Source organism: Acinonyx jubatus, chromosome D1 (genome assembly GCF_027475565.1).
Source record: "Acinonyx jubatus isolate Ajub_Pintada_27869175 chromosome D1, VMU_Ajub_asm_v1.0, whole genome shotgun sequence".
NCBI classification, from domain to species: domain Eukaryota; kingdom Metazoa; phylum Chordata; class Mammalia; order Carnivora; family Felidae; genus Acinonyx; species Acinonyx jubatus.
In genome coordinates, this window is record NC_069390.1 from 46,751,927 (window position 1) to 46,771,576 (window position 19,650).

The 19,650-nt window shown below is 49.0% G+C and overlaps 1 protein-coding gene across 5 annotated transcripts in view; it reads left to right on the plus strand.

Annotated features, from left to right (window-relative positions):
• GALNT18 (polypeptide N-acetylgalactosaminyltransferase 18) overlaps positions 1-19,650 on the plus strand; it is a 351,336-nt gene that overhangs the window by 166,810 nt on the left and 164,876 nt on the right. For all 5 annotated transcript variants that reach the window (XM_053203481.1, XM_015068718.3, XM_053203484.1 and 2 more), the window contains one exon: positions 8,245-8,437. In XM_053203481.1, the coding sequence (XP_053059456.1) occupies positions 8,245-8,437 (193 nt within the window). The remainder of the gene's footprint in view (positions 1-8,244; positions 8,438-19,650) is intronic.

The following is a 19,650-nucleotide window of genomic DNA, read 5'->3' on the forward strand; positions in this document are numbered from 1 at the left end:
TGGGTTCCTGCTCAGGGGATGTCTGGGCCAGAGCCTCTCCTGCAGCTTCTCCAAATTGCTAGCGGCCCCTCACTAACGTGCACAGCGGGAGGCCGCTAAATGGCTCCGCTTCAGAAGAAGGGGGTGGCCAGGAATGGGGGCCTGGAGAGGACAGGCAGTCAGAAGCGGATGGGCTGGGCAACATTACAATGTTTATTTCATGCCCAAACCCATTTTCTTGCCGCTCCATTGTGCGGAGCAAAAGCAGCGGGGCAGGTCCTCGTTTGGGCTGCTCACCGAAGCAGCCGCTCTTGCGCAGGTATCCTTCCTGTTTCCAGCATCAGGGGCTGCACGAGCCATGAGAGCCTTGGCAGAGTCCCCAGATGTGCCCTCGTGCCTGGCGGGTGCACCCGTGCACGACCCTCAGAGCTGCGGCTTTTGTTACTTTAATTGCTCAAAGCCTCGCAAGCTGCTTTCCTGCCCCACTTCCTTCCTGTCTCTGTGAATTAGCATAGAGGCTGTCAGGACATGTATCTGTAATTCTCCGTTCTCATTAGTGGGCTGCACATGAGGCATATCTGAGACCATAAGGTGGCATTTCCCGATGCCCCAGGTGATCACTGGTAGAACTTTCTGGAAAACAGGTCATGCACAACGAGAACTGGGCATTCACATGGAGAAACAGATGAGCTGAGTGAAAGGTCTCTGGAAACCCATAATTCATATTCACAGGGGCCCCCTAGGAAGGGTTTGGAGCAAGTGATAGTCAAAACATACTCAACCAGCTAGGGCACAGGCACTAGCCATTTTGCATGAATGCTGGCCACAGTGTGGAGCAAGGTCCTGGGACTGCTGGCCAGACCAGGCATACACCTGTGGTTGCTGGCTGGTGGAGAGACCTGGAACATTCCAAGAAAAGAGCCAGGGTGGCAGGGGTAGCAAGGCCACCTGGAGGGACTCTGGGCAGCAGCTTTTTACCAGCTCTGTGGAAGTATTTCAGTAGTTTAATGCTGCAGTGGACCCGAGCAGACCAACTGAAAGTCTCCCGGGGCCTGAAGTTTCTACAATCTTCAAGCCATTGTGTCTCACTCCCAACATGGAGGTAGGCTGGGGATACGTCTCTGGGCTGCAGTTTCCTCTTATCTATGATGGGGAGGGTAGGCCCTACATCACACAGCCTCTGTGATGGCCTGGCCTCACCACCTGGCAGGGGCAGGACAGTGGAACTGGGGTAAGGTGTACAGGGGCAAAGGGTTTGCAGTAGACACCCTAGATTGGCATGCGGTTCCCTCTTCATTGGACCTCACATAATGCACTTTGCCCTTCGGCACAGTACCTTTGGTGATGGTTAGTATGTTGGGCTTTGGCATACATGCTGGTAGGTTTATAAGCTATTTCCAAATGTTATGTGTGGCCAATCCTGGCCTGTAAGACTTGCAGTTTCCTTTATGGTTCTTCCATACATCCTGCTGTCCCAGGCCTACTGAGGCCCCCAGCAGCTTGGCTTCTTCTTCTCCAGTTTCAGCTGTGGGTAGCCATCTGTCCAGAGGCCTTGAGCCCCACACTGTGCTCTCTCCCGCTTCTGCATCCTGTTCCTGTTGGTCCTGCCCTTGGGGTTCCCTTCCCCAGAGAGAGCTTGTGAATCTCACTTGTTCTTCATGTCTAACTCAAGCATCGCCTCCTCTAGGAAGCCTTCCTTGCACACCCCCCTTCCGTCTTCAGTGACCCAGTGGCTGAGCACTGATCACATTCTCTATACGTCTGGCTTTTCCCTAGACTGGCTGCTGCATGGGGATAGGCACCAAGTCTGAGAAGTCTTTATATTTCCAATGCCCAGCAATAGGCCTGGCGCAGCATAAACTTGCTTCAATATTTGTTGATTATCTGATAAGAAGAGTTGACGCCCTCTAGGGCAGAGCTGACAGTGACTCCCAAGGCCCGGCAATGAAAGAGGTGCAGCCTTTATCCCCTTGGGATCAAGCTGACTGACAGCAGTTCCCAGATGCTGGCCAAGGAGAGCATTCTTGGAATAAGCAGGATTGGTTGTTCCCTGGGCCCCAAGGTGGGGGGCGGGGGGCCTACAAAGGGAAAGAAAGGTTCCTCTAAGAGATGTCAAGGAGGAGTAAGTCAGCCCTTTTCCTCAGTGTCAAAAATGTCATGCTTTACACAGACCCATCAAATGTGCCTTTTCTCTTCAAAAGGTGCAGGGATTAGTGACCTTGAGTTTGGTGGCAGGGATTTCTGTAGCAAGCATCTTAGAGACTGAGCCGGGGATGAGGTCAGGAGGAAGGCTGACAGCCACACGTCTACAGGAACTTTGGGGAAGGTTGGGGACACCTGACTCAGAGAGCTCAGGCTCTCTGAAGCTCTTGCGGTTTGGGTCAGACACTCCCTGAAGGCATCTTAGGTTAGTTTCCTGAAGACTCGGTCTTACCACCTCATTGTCCTCTGCACCAGGGTTTCTGTGACTTTGGAGTCTTCATGTGGTCTTTCCAATTCTGAGCTCTTCCAGGTGAGAGCAGAAAGAGGAAGAGGGAAGAAACCGACACAGCTTTCCCTCCCTCCTTCCTTATTTCTCTACTCCCCATGTTTTTGGGGACAATTCCTCTGTGCACGGTCTGTCAGGTAATTCCCTGATATAAGAGATTTACCAGAGTCCTGGGACAAAGGGTGAGGTCTGTCTACCAATGACCACATTCCTTGGAACTCCCCAAGAGGCTGCTAAGAGCATAATCTCAAATGGCTTTGCATAAGTGAGCTAGGTAGGAAATTAACTGCACGCAAGTAGAATTTGCTTGCCCTTTACTGGCGTCACACTCCTGCTTGCTGACACAAGACTCCAGTCCCCTTTCAATCCCCTCTGAGGATTTGGGGAGTCCCTGGTGGATAGGGGGCTTACTGACTCCTCTTCTGACCTATTGCTACTGCCCCATTCATTCATTTTCCTGATATTCATTGAGTACCTGTTAGAACAGGCACTGTTCTAAGCACTGGGGGCTCCTCAGAGAATGGAGCAAGTCCCTGACTTCGTGGAGCTCACATTTGAGTCAGGAAAGACAAACAACTAGCAAGACAAATAGAAAAAGTCCTGTAGTAGGTGTGGAGGAAACACTGAGATTGAATGTTTAGAAAAGGCTTTGCTGAGAAAATGACTTCTGAGTAAAGACGGAAAGGAAGTGAGGGGGGGTTAGTCGTAAGGGTATAGAAGGGAGTGCAAGAGCAAAGGCCCTGAGGTGAGATATGCTGAGTGAGTCTTGCAAGGGGCCAAGGGGCTGGTGTGGCTGGACTAGAGAAGACAGGGGAGCAGTGGTAGGGGGTGAGCTCTGGAGGCTCTCAGGTTTTGATCCCAGGGAGCCTTGTAGGGCCTTGTTAGTGTTAGTGGGGACTCAGTCTTTCAGGCCGAGGAGATAGTTGGCCATTGGAGGGTACTGCGCAGAGAGGGCGTATAGCATGGTAGTGTTTCCCCCAGCCTGTGGGTCTGCTCATGCCCTGTAGGGGGCTCCCCTCCTGCCCATGCCACAGAGCTCATAGTGCAGGAAGGTGGGAGAATGTCTCCCTGCCTCTGAGTTACACGGGTGCCTATCGGGTCCTATGTGTGGCTGTCTGAGGAAATGGCCTATGTGTTCCCTGTCGGCCCCCTCTCCCTAGGACCCAGACAAGCACCAGCACTGGGCGAGGAATGAACTGTCATTACAGAGTTTGTGCTGTACTCAGAACCCTCTAAACTCTGGCTCTGCCACCAGGCTGAGTTCACTGTGCCCCACTGAGTCTCTGCCTTGAATGAGCACCCCTTGGGGAGCTCTTAGCTGTCTGGATATATACTTCTTCTGAGTCATCCCTCAGTTGGTCAGGTGTGCCCAAGGAGGTCTAGACCCCAGTAGGAAATGTTATACCCCAGTATAGCCCAAGTCTGCTCCTAAGAGGGGCATTCTGGGCTGACAGACAGCCCTTGGTCTGGCCCATCACCAGATGTGTCCAGATGCCCCTGGACCCTGGTCCTAACCTGGGCACCTCCCTGAAGCCTCCTTGCCCATCACAACACCATGTCAAAGATGGTCCTCCTTTGCTGAGGACCGTGTAGGACTGTTTTCTTACTGGAAAGATAAAGGAGTTGGGTCTAGGACCAGTTAAGGGCAGGCCACTTGTCAGTGGACATGGAAACGCTTCACCTGGGGCCTAGACAGTAACTACATCTTTCAGAGCTGGGGACCTCAGGGCAGGGCCATTTATCTCCCCCATCTGAACTCAAGGTGTTGTCAGAAAAGTACCCTAGTGGGGCCATGGGGCTTTGTGGTTCCTTAGTAGCTAACCTTTATGGAGCTAACATTTATCATGTGCCAGGCACTGTGCTAAGCTCCTTACATGGAACATCTCATTGAGTATGCACACGTGTCCTATGAAAAGGTCACTGTTATGATCAATGACACTTTCTGGATGAGGAAACTAAGGTGCAGGTAAGCTAGTCTAACTGGTAAATGGTAGATCTGGAGTGTCCCCAGGATTCTGACACTACTCTTTTTTTTTTTTTTTAATTTGAGAGCGAGAGTGGGCATAAGTGGGGGAGACAGGTGGTGGGGGGGGGGAGAGAGACAGAGAAACAGAGAGAAAGACAGAGAGAGAGGGAGAGAGAGAGAGAATCTTAAATAGGCTCCACACTCAGCATGGAGCCCAATTTTTAGAGGCTCGATCCTACGATCCTGGGATCATGACCTGAGCTGAAATCAAGAGTCAGACATTCAACCAACTGAGCCACCCAGCAACCAGTACCCTTAACCAGTCTTTGGATGTCTGGTATAAGATGTAGAGCACACATTTTCTTGAGGGACAAGATAGTTGAGAATTTTCGACTTTTTAGGCCACATGGGCTCTGTTGCATGTACTCAACTCTGCCCTTGTAGCTCTAAAGCAGCCGTAGATAATATGTAAGCACATGGATGAGACTGTGTTCCAACAAAGCATTATTTACAGAATAGGTGGTGTGTCAGCTCTGGCCCTCAGACTGTAGTTTGTCATTCGTGATATAGAGGGAAGAAAGTGAGGTTTGGAGGGAGCCAGACCTTCTTCAATGCCCCTGACCAACTGGATGACCTTGGATTGGTCATTTCACCTTTTCATCTTTGGTTTCCTCATGTCGAACGAATAACTAACCCTACAGGCTACTGTTCAACAAACTTATTCTATCTTTTAAAAAGTTTTGGGGTGCCTGGGTGGCTCAGTCGGTTAAGCGGCTGACTTCGGCTCAGGTCATGATCTCACGGTCTGTGAGTTCAAGCCCCGTGTCAGGCTCTGTGCTGACAGCTCAGAGCCTGGAGCCTGTTTCAGATTCTGTGTCTCCCTCTCTCTGACCCTCCCCCATTCATGCTCTGTCTCTCTCTGTCTCAAAAATAAATAAACGTTAAAAAAATATTTAAAAAGTTTCATTTATTTATATTTTGAGAGAGAGTGGTGGAAGGGCAGGGGGTGGGGCGGGGGGGTGGGGGTAGGCGGAGAGACTCCCAAGCAGACTCTGCACTGTCAGCTCAGAGCCCGATGCAGGGCTTGAACTCACAAACCATCAGATCATGACCCTAGCTGAAACCAAGAGTCAGATGCTTAACCGACTGAGCCAGTCAGGCACCTCAACTAACTTATTTTAAAATGGTATATTGATCCCCTCGCAAGAGCTGTGTACCATGCTGGGGGCGCAGCAGGGAATAAGACAGATGTCAGCCTGCCCTCGTGGAGGGCACACCCATGAGCAAGACAGAGATCACCTTGGGTAAAGACATGGACCAGCATGGTGCTTGGCTCTGGGCAGGAATTCAACGAAGAGGACTTCTTGCTGCTGCCGTGCCCCCCCCCCCCCGGCTTATCATTCGAGACCCACTGCTCTCCAGTTCGTTGTGGTTTATACATGCCGAGCAAAAAGACAGGGGCGTGTGGTGGAACCGAGGACTTTAATATGTTTATAATACATTTTTATGCAATGCAGGTCTAATTGTGAATCATAATTTTTTCATTAACTGATCTCATTTTACTTGGTAATATCCATTTAGGTATGTGAGATCAGTAAAACTCCATTTCTTTTAAATATCATATGATTCAGTTGGCTCACTGGTTTAGGTTTTTACTACCCCAACATTCCACATGAACGAGTCTTACATCTTTTTAGGGATGGTGAGGACCTTGACGATCGATCATGTAAACCCTGTGCTTCCCTTCACTTATGCCTCGTAGGGGAGAGCAAGTGGGCCCTGAGTTCTGGCATGGAACTTGCAGTGGCCACCGCAAGTACTAAAAACGCTTGCTCTGTCACAGAAATGCACATACAGTTCGCATTTTACTCCTTATTAGATCCTAATCTGCTTTGGGTACCTGAGTTTCCTTCCGTGTCTTGAAGGAAAATTGGCGTGCCACATTTGTCTTTGGAACACATGTGTGTCCCGGCCCATTGCCACGTAGAAGGTGTATGGTGTAGCAGTTAGGACCACCGCCTAGAGAGACAGACTTCTCAGGACTGACCCTCCACTACTTTGCCTCCTTATGAGTGAATCAGGGCAAGTTTCTCATCCTCCCCAGGCCTTACTTTCATTACCTGTGAAGTCGAAACAATAATAGTTCCCACCACGCAGGGTGCGGTGAGTTGATGTGGCAAAAACGTTCACAGCAGAGCCTGACTCATGGAAAGCACTCAGTGGGGACTAGCCATGATGGTTATCCCAGGAGATTCATGTACCTCCGGTTTGGGGTATGTCTGCACGTTCCCCCCAAGAGGCGGTGATAGTAAGAACTGTGGTCTGCAGCTCTGAGCTCCTCAACCTCGAAGACTCTGCATTCTTAGACCTTCACCTGTGCCCAGCCTGTGCCTTTAAGTTATCCGACATAGGTGTTTCATACACCTACTGGCTTCATACAGATGGCTGAGGGGGCATTGGCAAAAGTCCCAAGCCTGCCTGGATGGCTGAGGGGTCATTAGTAAGTATCCCAAGCCTGCCTCTTCTGTCCCCAACCTACTTCTGCTTCCTTCTGGTCTCTGTCTCATTTCCAGACTCCCAGCACCATCTCTCACTTATATCATGTTTATGAGCACGGAGGGCATCGTCCAGTGGGCTTGGCATCTCTGTCCAATTGCTCTGATATCTGACCTTGACTAAATGACCCTTAGAATAAATTCCCAAGTCTTGACCCACCAGCCTATGTCGTGGAAAGACCTACCTTTTGCCCCCATAAAAGAAAGATTTAAATGCCCTGCCAGGCTCCCCTTCCTATGTGTTACGCTGGTTACCAATTATTGTGTACTTTTTCTGAGACATATGCTAGCCGAAGTGCTGTATATACATTATTGTATGTAATCCTCTCAGATCCTGTGGGGGCGGACATGGGTAGATATTAGTATGCCTGCATTACAAATGGGGCAGTCGAGGTACAGAGACATTGAGTGTTTGCTTGAGGCCATGTAGCCAGTGAATGGTGCAGCGGGAATTTCTTTGAATCCATATCTGTGTGAATCCAAAGCTTCTGCTCTTATAGGTAGTAATGTCCTCTTCATTTTCTTAGAAAGTTCCAGGGAAACCATGAGCTCTCCTTATCCTAGTGTGGGGGCTGCCCCTACAAAGTCTACCAGGGGTCCAATGAGCAGTGCCAACAATGCATGAGTGACTGGGGATTTTTTGGGCTGTCCTCTGTGCCAGTGATTCCCTATTTGGTAGGCACAGGCTGGAAGCAGCAGGAGGCAGTCTGGCTGGAGGTCCTTGGAGCCACACGAATGGGGCTTGGTGGGGCCAGGCAACTCATATCAGACCAGACAGCGGACAGGGAGGTGGGCTGGCAAGAGCTGGAAAGGGGAGCAGAACCTCAGCTGGAGGGCCTGGGTGTGGGGCCAGCCCAGGACCGGCAGGGAGTGGGGGTGCAATCTTGGGAAAGAGAAGTGGAAACCCACTTTGAGGCTAAGGCTAGAATCTCTGGTGGGGAGGCCGACTGGAAAGGAGGGAGTTCTCACTTGAAGCCATGGGGCATCTGGATCACATCCCTCAGCTTCTCGGTAGACCCTGTAGGATGTATTTCTGTATCCCTTGTGCCTAGTGGTTGTTGGATGAATGAATGGATGAATGGGTGGATAAATGAGTTTGGAGAAGCATGACGATTGCAGTCTGTCCTCCCCACAGCTCCCAAATACGGGGATAAGATTGTTGTATGCAAGGTGATGGTGAGGAAGGGAAAGGGGTTGTCATGGCATTTGCAGGGGTGCACTCTGACCCACTGTCTCCTTGTCCCTTCTTTCTCCAGAGGCTCCCGCCAAGCCCGAGGAGGCAGAGGCTGAGCCCTTCACAGACTCCTCTCTGTTTGCACACTGGGGCCAGGAGCTCAGCCCTGAAGGCCGGCGCATGGCCCTGAAGCAGTTCCAGTACTACGGCTACAACGCCTACCTCAGTGACCGTCTGCCCCTCGACCGGCCTCTGCCTGACCTCAGACCCAGTGGGTGAGCAGAGTCAGTGGCTGGGCCCTTTTTGACCTGCCTGTGGGGAGTCGGGGTCACCACAGTGCTGGGGATAGAGTCAGGACAGGGCCTTGGGGCTCCTGGGTCCCTCTCCCGCAGGGTTTGTGCCCTCAGCCTCCATTGGCAACTCACTCTCCCCCTCCCTCAGCCTCAGTTTCTCCATCTGCTAAGCAGGGGAAGCTTCTTTCATGAGGCGTTGAGGATTAATAACCTAATTTACTCCCTATGGGCTTTAGAATCATCCAGTATTCTTGTTAATAAGTCATTTTAACCCAATTAGTTGCATTTTTATGAACAATTATTTTTTCCCTATAAATTAGTATTTTAAAGTCTATCCATCTTCCAGGGCTAACAAGTCATTATGCCCGATGCAGAAGTCTGTCTTGACTTCTCTCTTTGTCACAGAAGACGTTCCTTTAAGGTTCAGTTAGAGTTTTTATTACTCCTAATTATTAAAAGTGTGGGCACATACCACAGCTGAGAAAATCTCATTAACTTTTGTGAGCTCCCCCCCATGCCTTCTTTTCCCCTCTTTCTCCTTATTTTTAATATTTTCTTAAAGTTGCAAACCACAGTGAGCTTGTATCTGGGGTTTTTAGGAAAAATCTTGCTGCTGGGTTTGGAGGCTATGTTTTTCTAGGGAGGAAAGTTCAGTTCAGTTCCACAGACATTTATTGAGCACCTACTGTCTACTGTATAATTGAGTATGGTTTTTCCCTGGCCCAAGGAGAACCTGATTGGGTTCTAGGGCTGAAAGAGCAGCTGAGGATCTACAAGGGGCTAGAAGAGTATATATTCACATAAAGGATAGTTACTGAGCACTTCTTATGTATCAGCATAGTCTAGGCCCAGGGATAGTACAGTGAACAAAACAGACAGGAATCCTTGCCCTCACAGAGCTTGCATTTCTAGAGGGGCAGGGACACATAATAAAACAGGGGTGCCTGGGTGGCTCTGTGGGTTGAGCATCCAAGTCTTGATTTTGGCTCAGGTCATGATCTCATGGTTGTGGGATTGAGCCCCAGCATGGATCCTACTTGAGAGTCTCTACCTCTGCCCCTCTCCCTTGTTTGTTCTCTCTCTCTCTCTCTCTCTCTCTCTCCCCCTCTCTCAAATAAAATAAAATAAAATAAATTTTTTAAAAGTAAAATATGTACCATGTTAGATGGTAGCAAATGTCATGAAGAAATAGAAAGTTGAAGACAGAGATAGGGATTTCCTGGAATAGAAGGAGGTGTTGAGTTTTTAGTGAGGTGGAGAGAAAGACTTCACTAACAAGGTGACATGTGAGCAAACATCCAGAAGAGATGAGGAAGCAAGCCATGCGGATACCTGGGCAAAAACTTTCTATGTAGAGCAAGTGCAAAGGTCCTGAGGTAGGAGAAGTGTGCTTGGCATGTTTGAAAAAAAAAAAAAGAGGCCCCTGTGGCTGGACCAGAGCAAGCATGAAGGCAGTAATTGGAGATGAGGGCAGAGGGGCAACAGGAAGCAGATCAAGTAGGTTAGTGGTTCTCAAACTTGGCTACATATTCAACTCATAGGGAGCTTTAAAATAATCTTGATGGGGCACCTGGGTGGCTCAGTTGGTTAAGCATCTGACTTCGGCTCAGGTCATGATCTTGTAGTTTGTGAGTTTGAGCCCCGCGTCGGGCTCTGTGCTGACAGCTCAGAGCCTGGAGCCTGCTTCGGATTCTGTGTCTCCCCCTCTTTCTGCCCCTCCCATGCTCATGCTCTGTCTCTCTCTCTGACTCTCAATAATAAATAAACGTTAAAATAAATAAATAAATAAATAAATAATCAATCAATCAATCTTGATGCCAGGGCCACACCCTAGACCAGTTAAAGAGTTTCCAGAAGTGACACTCTATCTGTATTGCTTAGAACTTTCATGTGATTCCAGTATACAGCCCAGGCTGAGAATTGCCAGGGAAGGGCTTTGCAGGCTGCTGCAAGGGGTGTACCTTTCACTCTGTGAGATGGGGATCCAAGGGCTTGAGCAGACTAGTAATATGCTCTGATTGTCATTTTTAAAGGCCCCTGTGGCTGCTGTGCTGAGAACAGACTGAAAGGGCCAGGGAGAAAGCAGGGAGTCCAGTTAGGAGGCTTCTGCATAGCCAGGTGAGACGCGATGGTGGCTTGGACCATGATGGCAGTGGGCAGGTGTTGGGATGGGGTTGGATTCTGGGAATATCCTGAAGGTGATTTTATCTCTGTGCCACAAGGTCTCAGCCCTCTGGGAGTGCTGCAGGCACCGTGCCTGGGGCTGCGGAGAAGTAGGTCTGATGTGGGCAGAACCTAGACGCTCTGGAAGAAGAGTCCTCAAGAGGAATTGGGGCCCCAGGACTTCTGCAGGGGCCTTGGCCTTGATCTTGGCAGCACAGGAGCTACAGACTTTTTGCAGCCAACTCTGATGCAAAACTCAGGCCTAGCTCAATGCACGTTTGTTCCACGTTAAAAAGGAAATCAGAAGGAAGCTAAGGAAGGAAAGGGTAGATCTTACAGACTGCAACATGACCATAACAATTAACGGTAATTACATAGGGCTCGACTTGTTGAGAATGCCCTTCCCTGTTGGACCACGCCAACCTGAAGTGGATGGAGGTAGGGAAGGAACTGGCATATTCTTCCCATTCAGGGTTGAGGAAACTGAGGGACAGAAAGTGTAATGAGTGTTATGTCTGAGGTCACACAGTTGGGTAAGTAGTTGAGCCAAAACTGTGTATCCAGATGCCTAATCCTGGTCTTTGATGGTAGCCCGCAGCTGTCTTGTTAAGAGCCAACCGATGCCGGAGCCCCTAACCCTTCATTGAGAGAGGTGCCCTGTTGCTGTTCCTTCCTATTTCCATGGGAGAGAAACAGGAAGTTGGGGGGGGGGGGATGGACAGAGGCCACATGGCCATCCCTTGCAAGCATGCTCTGGAAGAGGCACGTTTTGGGGGCCAGTCCAGCCTGGATTTCCAGACTTTGCTGAGAAAGGATCTTTGAAGGACTCCAGGTGGGCAGAATTCTGAGCCATTGGAAAGGAGCAATAGTCCCAATAGAAAGACCTTCCCTCTGCACAAAGCTACAGTTTATGGAGTTTCCACACCTCCCCTGTTGGGCACGGTGACTCTTTATAGAGGAAAAATGGAATCCCTGATAAAAGGTAGCGCTGAGCCTTCTGAGTGCGCCCCCAGCAGTCCTCTCTGCAGTGGCTTTAAGAATGCAGTTCCTCTTTATGCATCTGCTTGGAGGGGCTCTATCAGAGCCTGTGCCAGACACACGCCAAAGACCCAAGAGCTGTTGGGGGACCACTCAAAACAAGGGTGTGCTTAGGTAAAAGTGCCCCTCTTTGTTAACTTCCCTAAAACCATTCCTGCCTTGTAACAAGGTCATCGCTTAGCTTATCCTGTTTAACTCCGTTTGGAAACATTTGTTTCACTGTCTTTACTATCATCCTATTTCAAATTACATTGGCAAACATTTATATAGCTTGAGCCATGTTTGCAGGGATGCGTCTGGCACTTTTATTTATGTTAACTGTTTGACTCCTTGCAGTAACCTTCTGGAGTAGGTACTTGTCTAGGAAGCACACGGTGTTCTTTGCTCCCCTGCTCACAATACTTCTGACACCAGATGTGTCGGGTTTTTCCACACCAGCTGATTCTGTGACACCAGCTGGAGGCCCTACAATTCCATCCCGTTCTGGCACTCTCTACCTCTGGTAGTCAGTCCTACAGGTTATGGGCTCAGTCCCATGACGCTGCCCTCGCTTCGGAGGCCAATCACAAGTGTCAGGTTATCACCTGTGTCTCTGAATGACTGGCTATAAAGTGAGGTTCCCATGACCCATCCTTGAATTCAGGAACTTGCCTGCAATTACACAGAACTCAGGGAAATACTTACATGTAATGGTTGATTGTGAAGCATATAATACAGGATATGGATGAACTGTCTGATGAGGAGGTATATAGAGTGGGGCCTGGGAGGGTCCCCGGCATAGGAGCTTCTGTCCCTGTGGGCTTGGGGTGCATCATCCTCCTGGAATGTGGATGTGTTCACCAACCTGGAAGCTCTCTGAAACCCATACTTTATGAGGCTTCATCATGCAGGCATGATCGATTATTAACTCATTTTCCAGCACATCTTCTCTCTTCAGAGGATTGTGTGGGGAGGTTAGACTGAAAGTTTCAAACTTCTAATTATGGTTTAGTCTTTCTGGTGACCAGCCCTCATTCGGGGCCCATCAAGAGTCACCTCATTAGATCAAAAGATGCTCCTATTGACAAACCGTAAGAGACTCTTAAATACAGGGAACAAACTGAGGGTTGATGGGGGGGATGGTGGGGATGAGGGGAAAATAGGTGATGGGCATTGAGGAGGGCACTTGTTGGGATGAGCACTGGTGTTGTATGTAAGTGATGAACCACGGGAATGTACCCCAAAAACCAAGAGCACACTTTACAGATTGTATGTTAGCCAATTTGACAATAAATTATATTTAAAAAAAAAAAAAGATGCTCTTATTACCCAGGAAACTCCAAGGGATTTAGGAGCTCTGTCAGATACTACTTTCAGTCAGGAAATGACAAAGTGTTTAGGATCTCCATGTCAGGAACTGGGCTCAAAGACCAAATATCAGCAAAAACCAGGGGTAGAGACCAATATATATATTTCTTATTATTTGACAGTATTATTATTAGTTTCCATTTTATCGAAGAGGAAACTGAGGCATGAAGAGATAAAATCTGCTTGTGGTCACTAGTGGCAGGCCTGGGGACCGAACCCAGGGTTTGTGTTTGTAACTGCCACCAGACTTACTGCCTTGAGGTGTCAACCTGTGACATTCTCTTGGGAGTGAGGACTGCTTTAAAGTATGTGGCACTGGGCTGATCAGTTCGTCTGAGTCAGGAAAGTCTTCTCTAAGTGTTGGAAAATCTGTTTTGGTGAGCATACAATCTATCATCAAGGTAGAGAACGATGCCATTGTTACAGGTAATGTTGGGATTGGAGGTAGGGTGGGTGGGGCAGCGGCAGCATCTGGAGAGGAAGCACCATGCTAGGGATAGTCTCCAGAAGAATCAGGCCAGGTGGGTGTTGCTTCATTCTCAGTGCCTTTGTCCCCTCCTCCTGTTTGCCCGTGGGGACTTCTGCCCCTGGAGGTGTGCTTGGATTTCACACTCTGCTCTTTGTCCTTCCTCTTGGGTTTGCTCTTCTAAGTCCTAACCCTGACGTTATGCTTGGCTTCATTCCTGGACCAGAAAGTGGGTGTTCTGAATCCTGCCCCACCCACTCTTCCATCATCTCTGGCTGGTGCCTTATTTTGTCTCCTTTCTTGGTGCTACAAGAGGTAATCTGACCCATTTTTCCATTTGGCTAAAAGGACCATACTATACTCAGTGCCTTATACACAGCAGAAGGAACAAAGTCCAGCCAGCGTGTTGCTAGGCTTTATTAATGTATTCATCCAACAAACGTTTATTGAGCTCCAAGTGTGTGCCAGGTACCCAGTAAAGCGTCAGACAGAAACTTCAAGGAGCTAACACTGTAGCGGGAATCCAGATGGAAGGTGGTAGGAGAGCAGGACAGGTGATCAGAAAGCTTGCTGACCATCTCCTGGCCTCCCTGAAGAGGAGTCATTCCTACATGTTTGTAGTAAGTCAGGGGCTGGACTTGATGGCCCACGGAAGCCCTGTTCTTCTGTGTAGCAGGGAGGCAGGACCCAGAGAAGCATCTGCAAGGAGCTTCCCTTTAGGATCTGTGACGGCCCTCCCCTGGAGAAGGAAGGACATGGGAACCGGAAGTGTGGCAATTTTGTTAGTCTCATCTGGGCAGAGGAAGGACGATTTTCCTCTGGGCTCCAGGACAGTTGGCTTTGAGGGAAATCGAAATGCCATTCATTCTGTCTTCATTGTTGTAACAAGAGCAGAGTAGGCCCTTGGCCATCCAGGTAAGAAGACCCAGGAGAGACAGGGCCTTGGCATCTTCCTCTGGTGGTCCTCCTAGACCTCACCCCGTGAGGGTCCTTTGCTGGATCTGGGTAGGGCTATGCCTTCTTGCTTTCTGGGTTGGAGAGACACCCAGGCCTCAGGATTGAAGGGAAGAAAGGCTGCATCCCACCCAGGCTGGACTTTGCCCCATCCCTTACATCCCCAGGGGCAAGCTCCAAACGTTCCTCTGGCTTTCTCTGTATGCTCCTGCCCCACAGTGCTCACCCTCCTCCTCCTTGTCTGTAGGCTCCAAAATAACCTATGAGGGACAAAAAGAGAGAAGGGAAAAAACAAGTCTTATTGGAGTGTGGACTACATAGGAATATGCATTTGTCAAAACTCATCAAGTTCACTTAAGATCTGTGAATTTTGCTGCATGTAGATGAAGTATCAATTTTTTGGAAAATGAGGGTATAAGAAAGAGATCAGGGAAATCTTTGCCTGAGGGTTGGAGGGGATGGAGGTGGCATCTTTGGGGAGCCACTGAGAAGATGGGTTGTGATTGTGGGGAAGGAGGATCATGGGGGTTGGAGCCACTTGCCAGCTCAGGGCAGGAAAGTAAGGGCGGGCCCCCACCCCAGTGACAGCGGGTCGAGCAGGTGGCATATGGGAGCCCATAGTTCCAAAACGATAGGGGCACATCTCATCCTTTTATGCAGGCAGTAGTTGTTATTTCTGAACAGGAGCCAGGAAAGTGTTAAGGGATGAGTACCTGATCTGGGGGGCTTGTGGATGTGGGCAAGAGAGGGGGAGCTCTGGGTGTCAAGCTTCAAGGCTTGAAGTTGCCATGGCAACCCTATGGCCTACCTCCAAGGTAGTTCAAGGCAGAGCCTCTGGCAGGTACTGCTTCTGGTCTCTTGCTGGTTGATCGTCAGAGACTCCTGAGTCTGTCAGTGATGATGTCACCCTTCTCTCCAATGTCCCCCTAGGTCTTAGTCCCTCCCTCCCAGGAATAGTGTGGACTGACTTTTGGGTTGACTGGTGGGCTCAAGCTTGAGGCCAAGGCATGAAGGGATGATTAAAGGGAGTTAAGACTATTTTCTGCAACCCCAGGAGGGAACAACTGGGACAGATAGGTGCATGGGTGCATACACACACACACACACACAAACACACACACATACACACACACACACACACACACACACACACACACACACAGCCCTAGTCCTGACCTGGAGAGATCCTGTATGAACATCCAAGTAGAAAGGATCAGGATGGGATTATAACAGAGAGAGAATGCAGCATGGAGCCAGGGGGCTCAGTCCACCTAGGAGCAGTTAGCAAGGTGGCTGTGGATGTTGCTGCTGTCACTGGGGTGTGGCCACAGGTTTGCATGTATGGATCGGAGGGCTGTAGGGTTCTCATGGAGCAAACTCTAGATACACATCTGAGATCTCTGGACTTTGGGGGCCAGCAGGCCTGGCTTCATGGGTGTGTGAAGTAAACAGAATAATGGTCTCCCAAAGACACCCATGTCCTAATCCCTGGAACCATTGACTATAGTGTGGCACATGGCAATGGAGAATTAAGGTTGCAGATGGAATTAAGGTTGTTCTCAGCTGATTTTAAAATAAAGAGATTATCTTGGTTTATCTGGATGGGCCCAGTGTAATCACAGGGCACTCAAAAGTGGAAGAGAGAGGCAGAAGAGTCAGAGCCAGGGGTATGGCAGCGTGACAAGGACTCCACCAGCTGTTGCTGCCCTTGAAGATGGAAAAGAGCCATAAGCCAAGGCATGCAGGCAGCCTTTAGATACTGGAAAGGCAGGAAAACAGATTATCGCTGTGAGCCTCAAGAAAGGAACGAAGTCCTGTCAACACTGTGATGTTAGCCCTGTGAGACCCGCATCAGACTTCTGACCTCCAGAACTATAAGATAATAAATGCGTGTTGTTCTAAGCCACCACATCTGTAGTGCTTTCTTCCAGCAGCAATATTCGCATTTAGGAAACTCCTGTGTGTGCAGCCTCTGCACAGGATCCCAAGAAGGCTGGAAAGGCTCTGTGCTTGGTTTAATGCTCTACCGTTACTGTGTTAAAATTCTGAATAACTTCTGAATACCACCAGCTTTCCTTTCTTCACTGGGCCCCCCATATTATGTAGCTGGTCCTGGGGGACAAGGGGGAGGGCTCTAGGGGGAGCAGCTGGGATCATATTTGCTACACCATGTGTGAGTTGCTACCCAGGGGCTGCTGATTTTCACCAAGAGCACCACTTGCCCCCTTCCTGGGTGCCAGGTGCTGTGCAGACTGCTTAACATGCATGTTCTAATTTAACTTGATCCTTACATCTCTAGGAGGTAATTACTATTATTTCTATTTTATTTAGGAGAATACGGAGTATTTGCAAAGGTAAGAAACGTATTGAAGTTCCCATGGGTGGTATGCGGCAGAACCAGTATTTTTACCTGGGTCTTGTGTCTGTAGGACACTGCCTCAGCACCCTGGCCCTCCTCTGCCCCAGTGAGTTTTTCTAGTTTGGGATCTTAGCTCTATGGAGGTGACCCAGAGATCCTCCGTGAGGGCTGCCTCAGGACAAGGAGGGAACACCCTTAGTAATGATTCTGCTAGCACCCTGGAGATGTTAAGCACACACAGTTGGGGGGAAAATACTCTTTTACTAACGCACTCGGCGAAAACAGTTCCAATTCTTCGTGTTAGGCTCCTTATGGGCCAACAGTATCCTGTGGGCTATTCTTAAAGATAATATAATCTTGAGCTATATTAATAGAAATATACTGTCTTAAAAAGGGGAGGTGATAGTTTTGTATGTTTTGCCACTCAGATCACAACTGCATAACTGGATTTTAATGGATATAGAGAAAGAAGAGGATGTTCAGAGGAGAACAAGCCAAGAGAGGAAGTGGGTAACATGACAAACAGATGCAGTTTCTGCTTAGATTATAGAGTGCTGTTATGAGCTGGTTGACCTCCAGCAAGTTCTCCAGCCTCTCTATGCCTGAGTTTCCTATATGCAAGCTAGAGATAGTAATACAGAGGTTGAATGGAGAGCTCTCAGAACACAGCCTGACCCATAGTCGCTGCTATTTAATTTTTTGTTCCTTGTATCATCTGGGTCTTTGATCTGTAAAAGAGATGGCTTGGGGGACATGACCGTGACTTTAACTACCTGGAGTCCTGCCGTGTGGACAAGGAGCCACGTGGACCAGGCCATCAGCCCCAGCACTAGATGAGAGGAGGGCCAGGCAGATCACATAGAGGGATTTCACCCCAGCTCCAGAGTTCTGGGTATCAGAGGCCCAGGGCCAGCTTTGCTGGAGAGCAGAGATGCCCCATCTTCCTTTTCCTGACTTAAGGGGCTCACCTTCCCCTACCCCACGTTCTCCTTGCCATGGGCCTGACCTGTTTACCAACAGACTCACCACATGGAGACGCTCGGTCTTCTCCACCAGAGCCAGCCTGCTTGTTCTCTGGGCAGCTGTCCGTGTAGCCCCCAGGAGTCTATTTTCCCTGGGTTTCCAGTAAGATGTTTTAAGGAACAAATGGTTTCCTGCTTCCTTTACAGGTGTTTACATTTCAAATGACTCTTTTCCCTCTTGTCCTACTTACAATCAACATTTGATATTAGCAGATCCTTTCTCGAAATTGTATAATCACCTGAAAAACATTTGTAGAAGTTCTCCCTCTGGACTAAAGCTGGACACTCTGATGATCACATCTCCTTGGTAGTTGACCTGTCCGTGGTTTCTGTGCCAAAATCTGCACCCTGACCAGATGGGTCTATTTCTCTTGCCTTGCAGACTGGTAAAGCTCTCAGTTCTCAGGTGTCTGCTGTCTCTTCCACAGCTGGGCCAGATGTGGTATCTTGCCAGGTCCCAGGAGCCTCTGGGTATCCCCACCCTGCCTGCCTCCATTTACCCCTTTGGCTTTTTGGAGGATGAGAGAAACGAGATAACAAACGGATGAAGTTTCTGCTTAGGTTATAGAGTGATGTTTGAAACTTGGGTTCCAAGGCCAGGTCTCTCGTTTACAAACTGGTTGACCTCCAGCAAGTTATCAGCCTCTCTGTGCCATCCTTGTAAAAGAACACGTTTGTGTTGTTTTAAGGCCCCAAGTTTACAATGATTTTTTACAGCAACTCTGTTAGTGTTAGGAAACTCATACAGTCAGGGAGTGAATGTTTGACTCAGTGACTCCTATTCTGTCAGCTCATGGTATCATTCCCACCCACAGGGCTTTCATGGGTCTGAATTAATTCTACTCTTCATCATTCAAATATTTATTTATTTATTTATTCATTGAGCCAGACGCTCAAAGTTTCTTCTCTGTGCTGACTGACCATGGTGTGAGGCAGTAGGGATACCTGGTGAGTAAAGCAGGTGTGGCCTTACGCTGATGCTGTTTAATTTTTTTTTTAATTTTCTCTTAATTTTAGAGAGAGAGCATGAGCAGGGAAGAGGGGCTGTGTGTGTATGGGAGAGAAAGAGAGAGAGAGAGAGACTGAACCTTAAGCAGGCTGCACACTCAGCACAGAGCCCGACATGGTACTCAATCCCATGACCTTAGGATCATGACCTGAGCCAAAATCAAGAGTCAGGAATTCAACCAAGTGAGCCATCCAGGTGCCCTGACCTCATATGGTTTATAGTCTAGCAGAGACACTGCTGTTTGTTAAACAATCACAGAAAAACACATTGCAATAGCAAATAAGTGGCATGCAAGAAAAGCGAAGGATGCTGGGAGAATCATGGGACATCCAATTCCAGCCCAGGAGTCATACTTGTTCTCTCTTTACTAGGTCTTGTATGCTCTCTCAGAGCAAGGAACTGAACTCACTCAGCAACCACAGAGGGGTGGGATTCTTTGTGGGTTGATGTTCACACATAGTCACGTAATCATACAATTCGAAGCCATGTGTTCAGGTATGGAAGAGGGCAGTATAGTTGAAGACATCATGGACGAGCTCAAGTCTGCATCCTCCTGGCTCATTGTTAGAGTTCTGTGTCTCTAGTGGTGACCTAGAGTCTGTGTCTCCAGCTCACTGACAGTGTCCTATTCCAACTCCATCATTCCCGCTGCCCCAGACTCCTGCCTTCTGCCTTCTTGGGGTATCTCACGTTCAACCTCCCCATGAGAAAGAGCTTGATAGGGTTGCTGGTCCTTCTTCAGGATTGCCAGATCTGGCTACACAGAGTCTTGAGTGAGGCTGCCCTGTATGCTGACAGCCAGGCTGTTGGTAGCTACTTGGGGCTCAGGAATAGGTC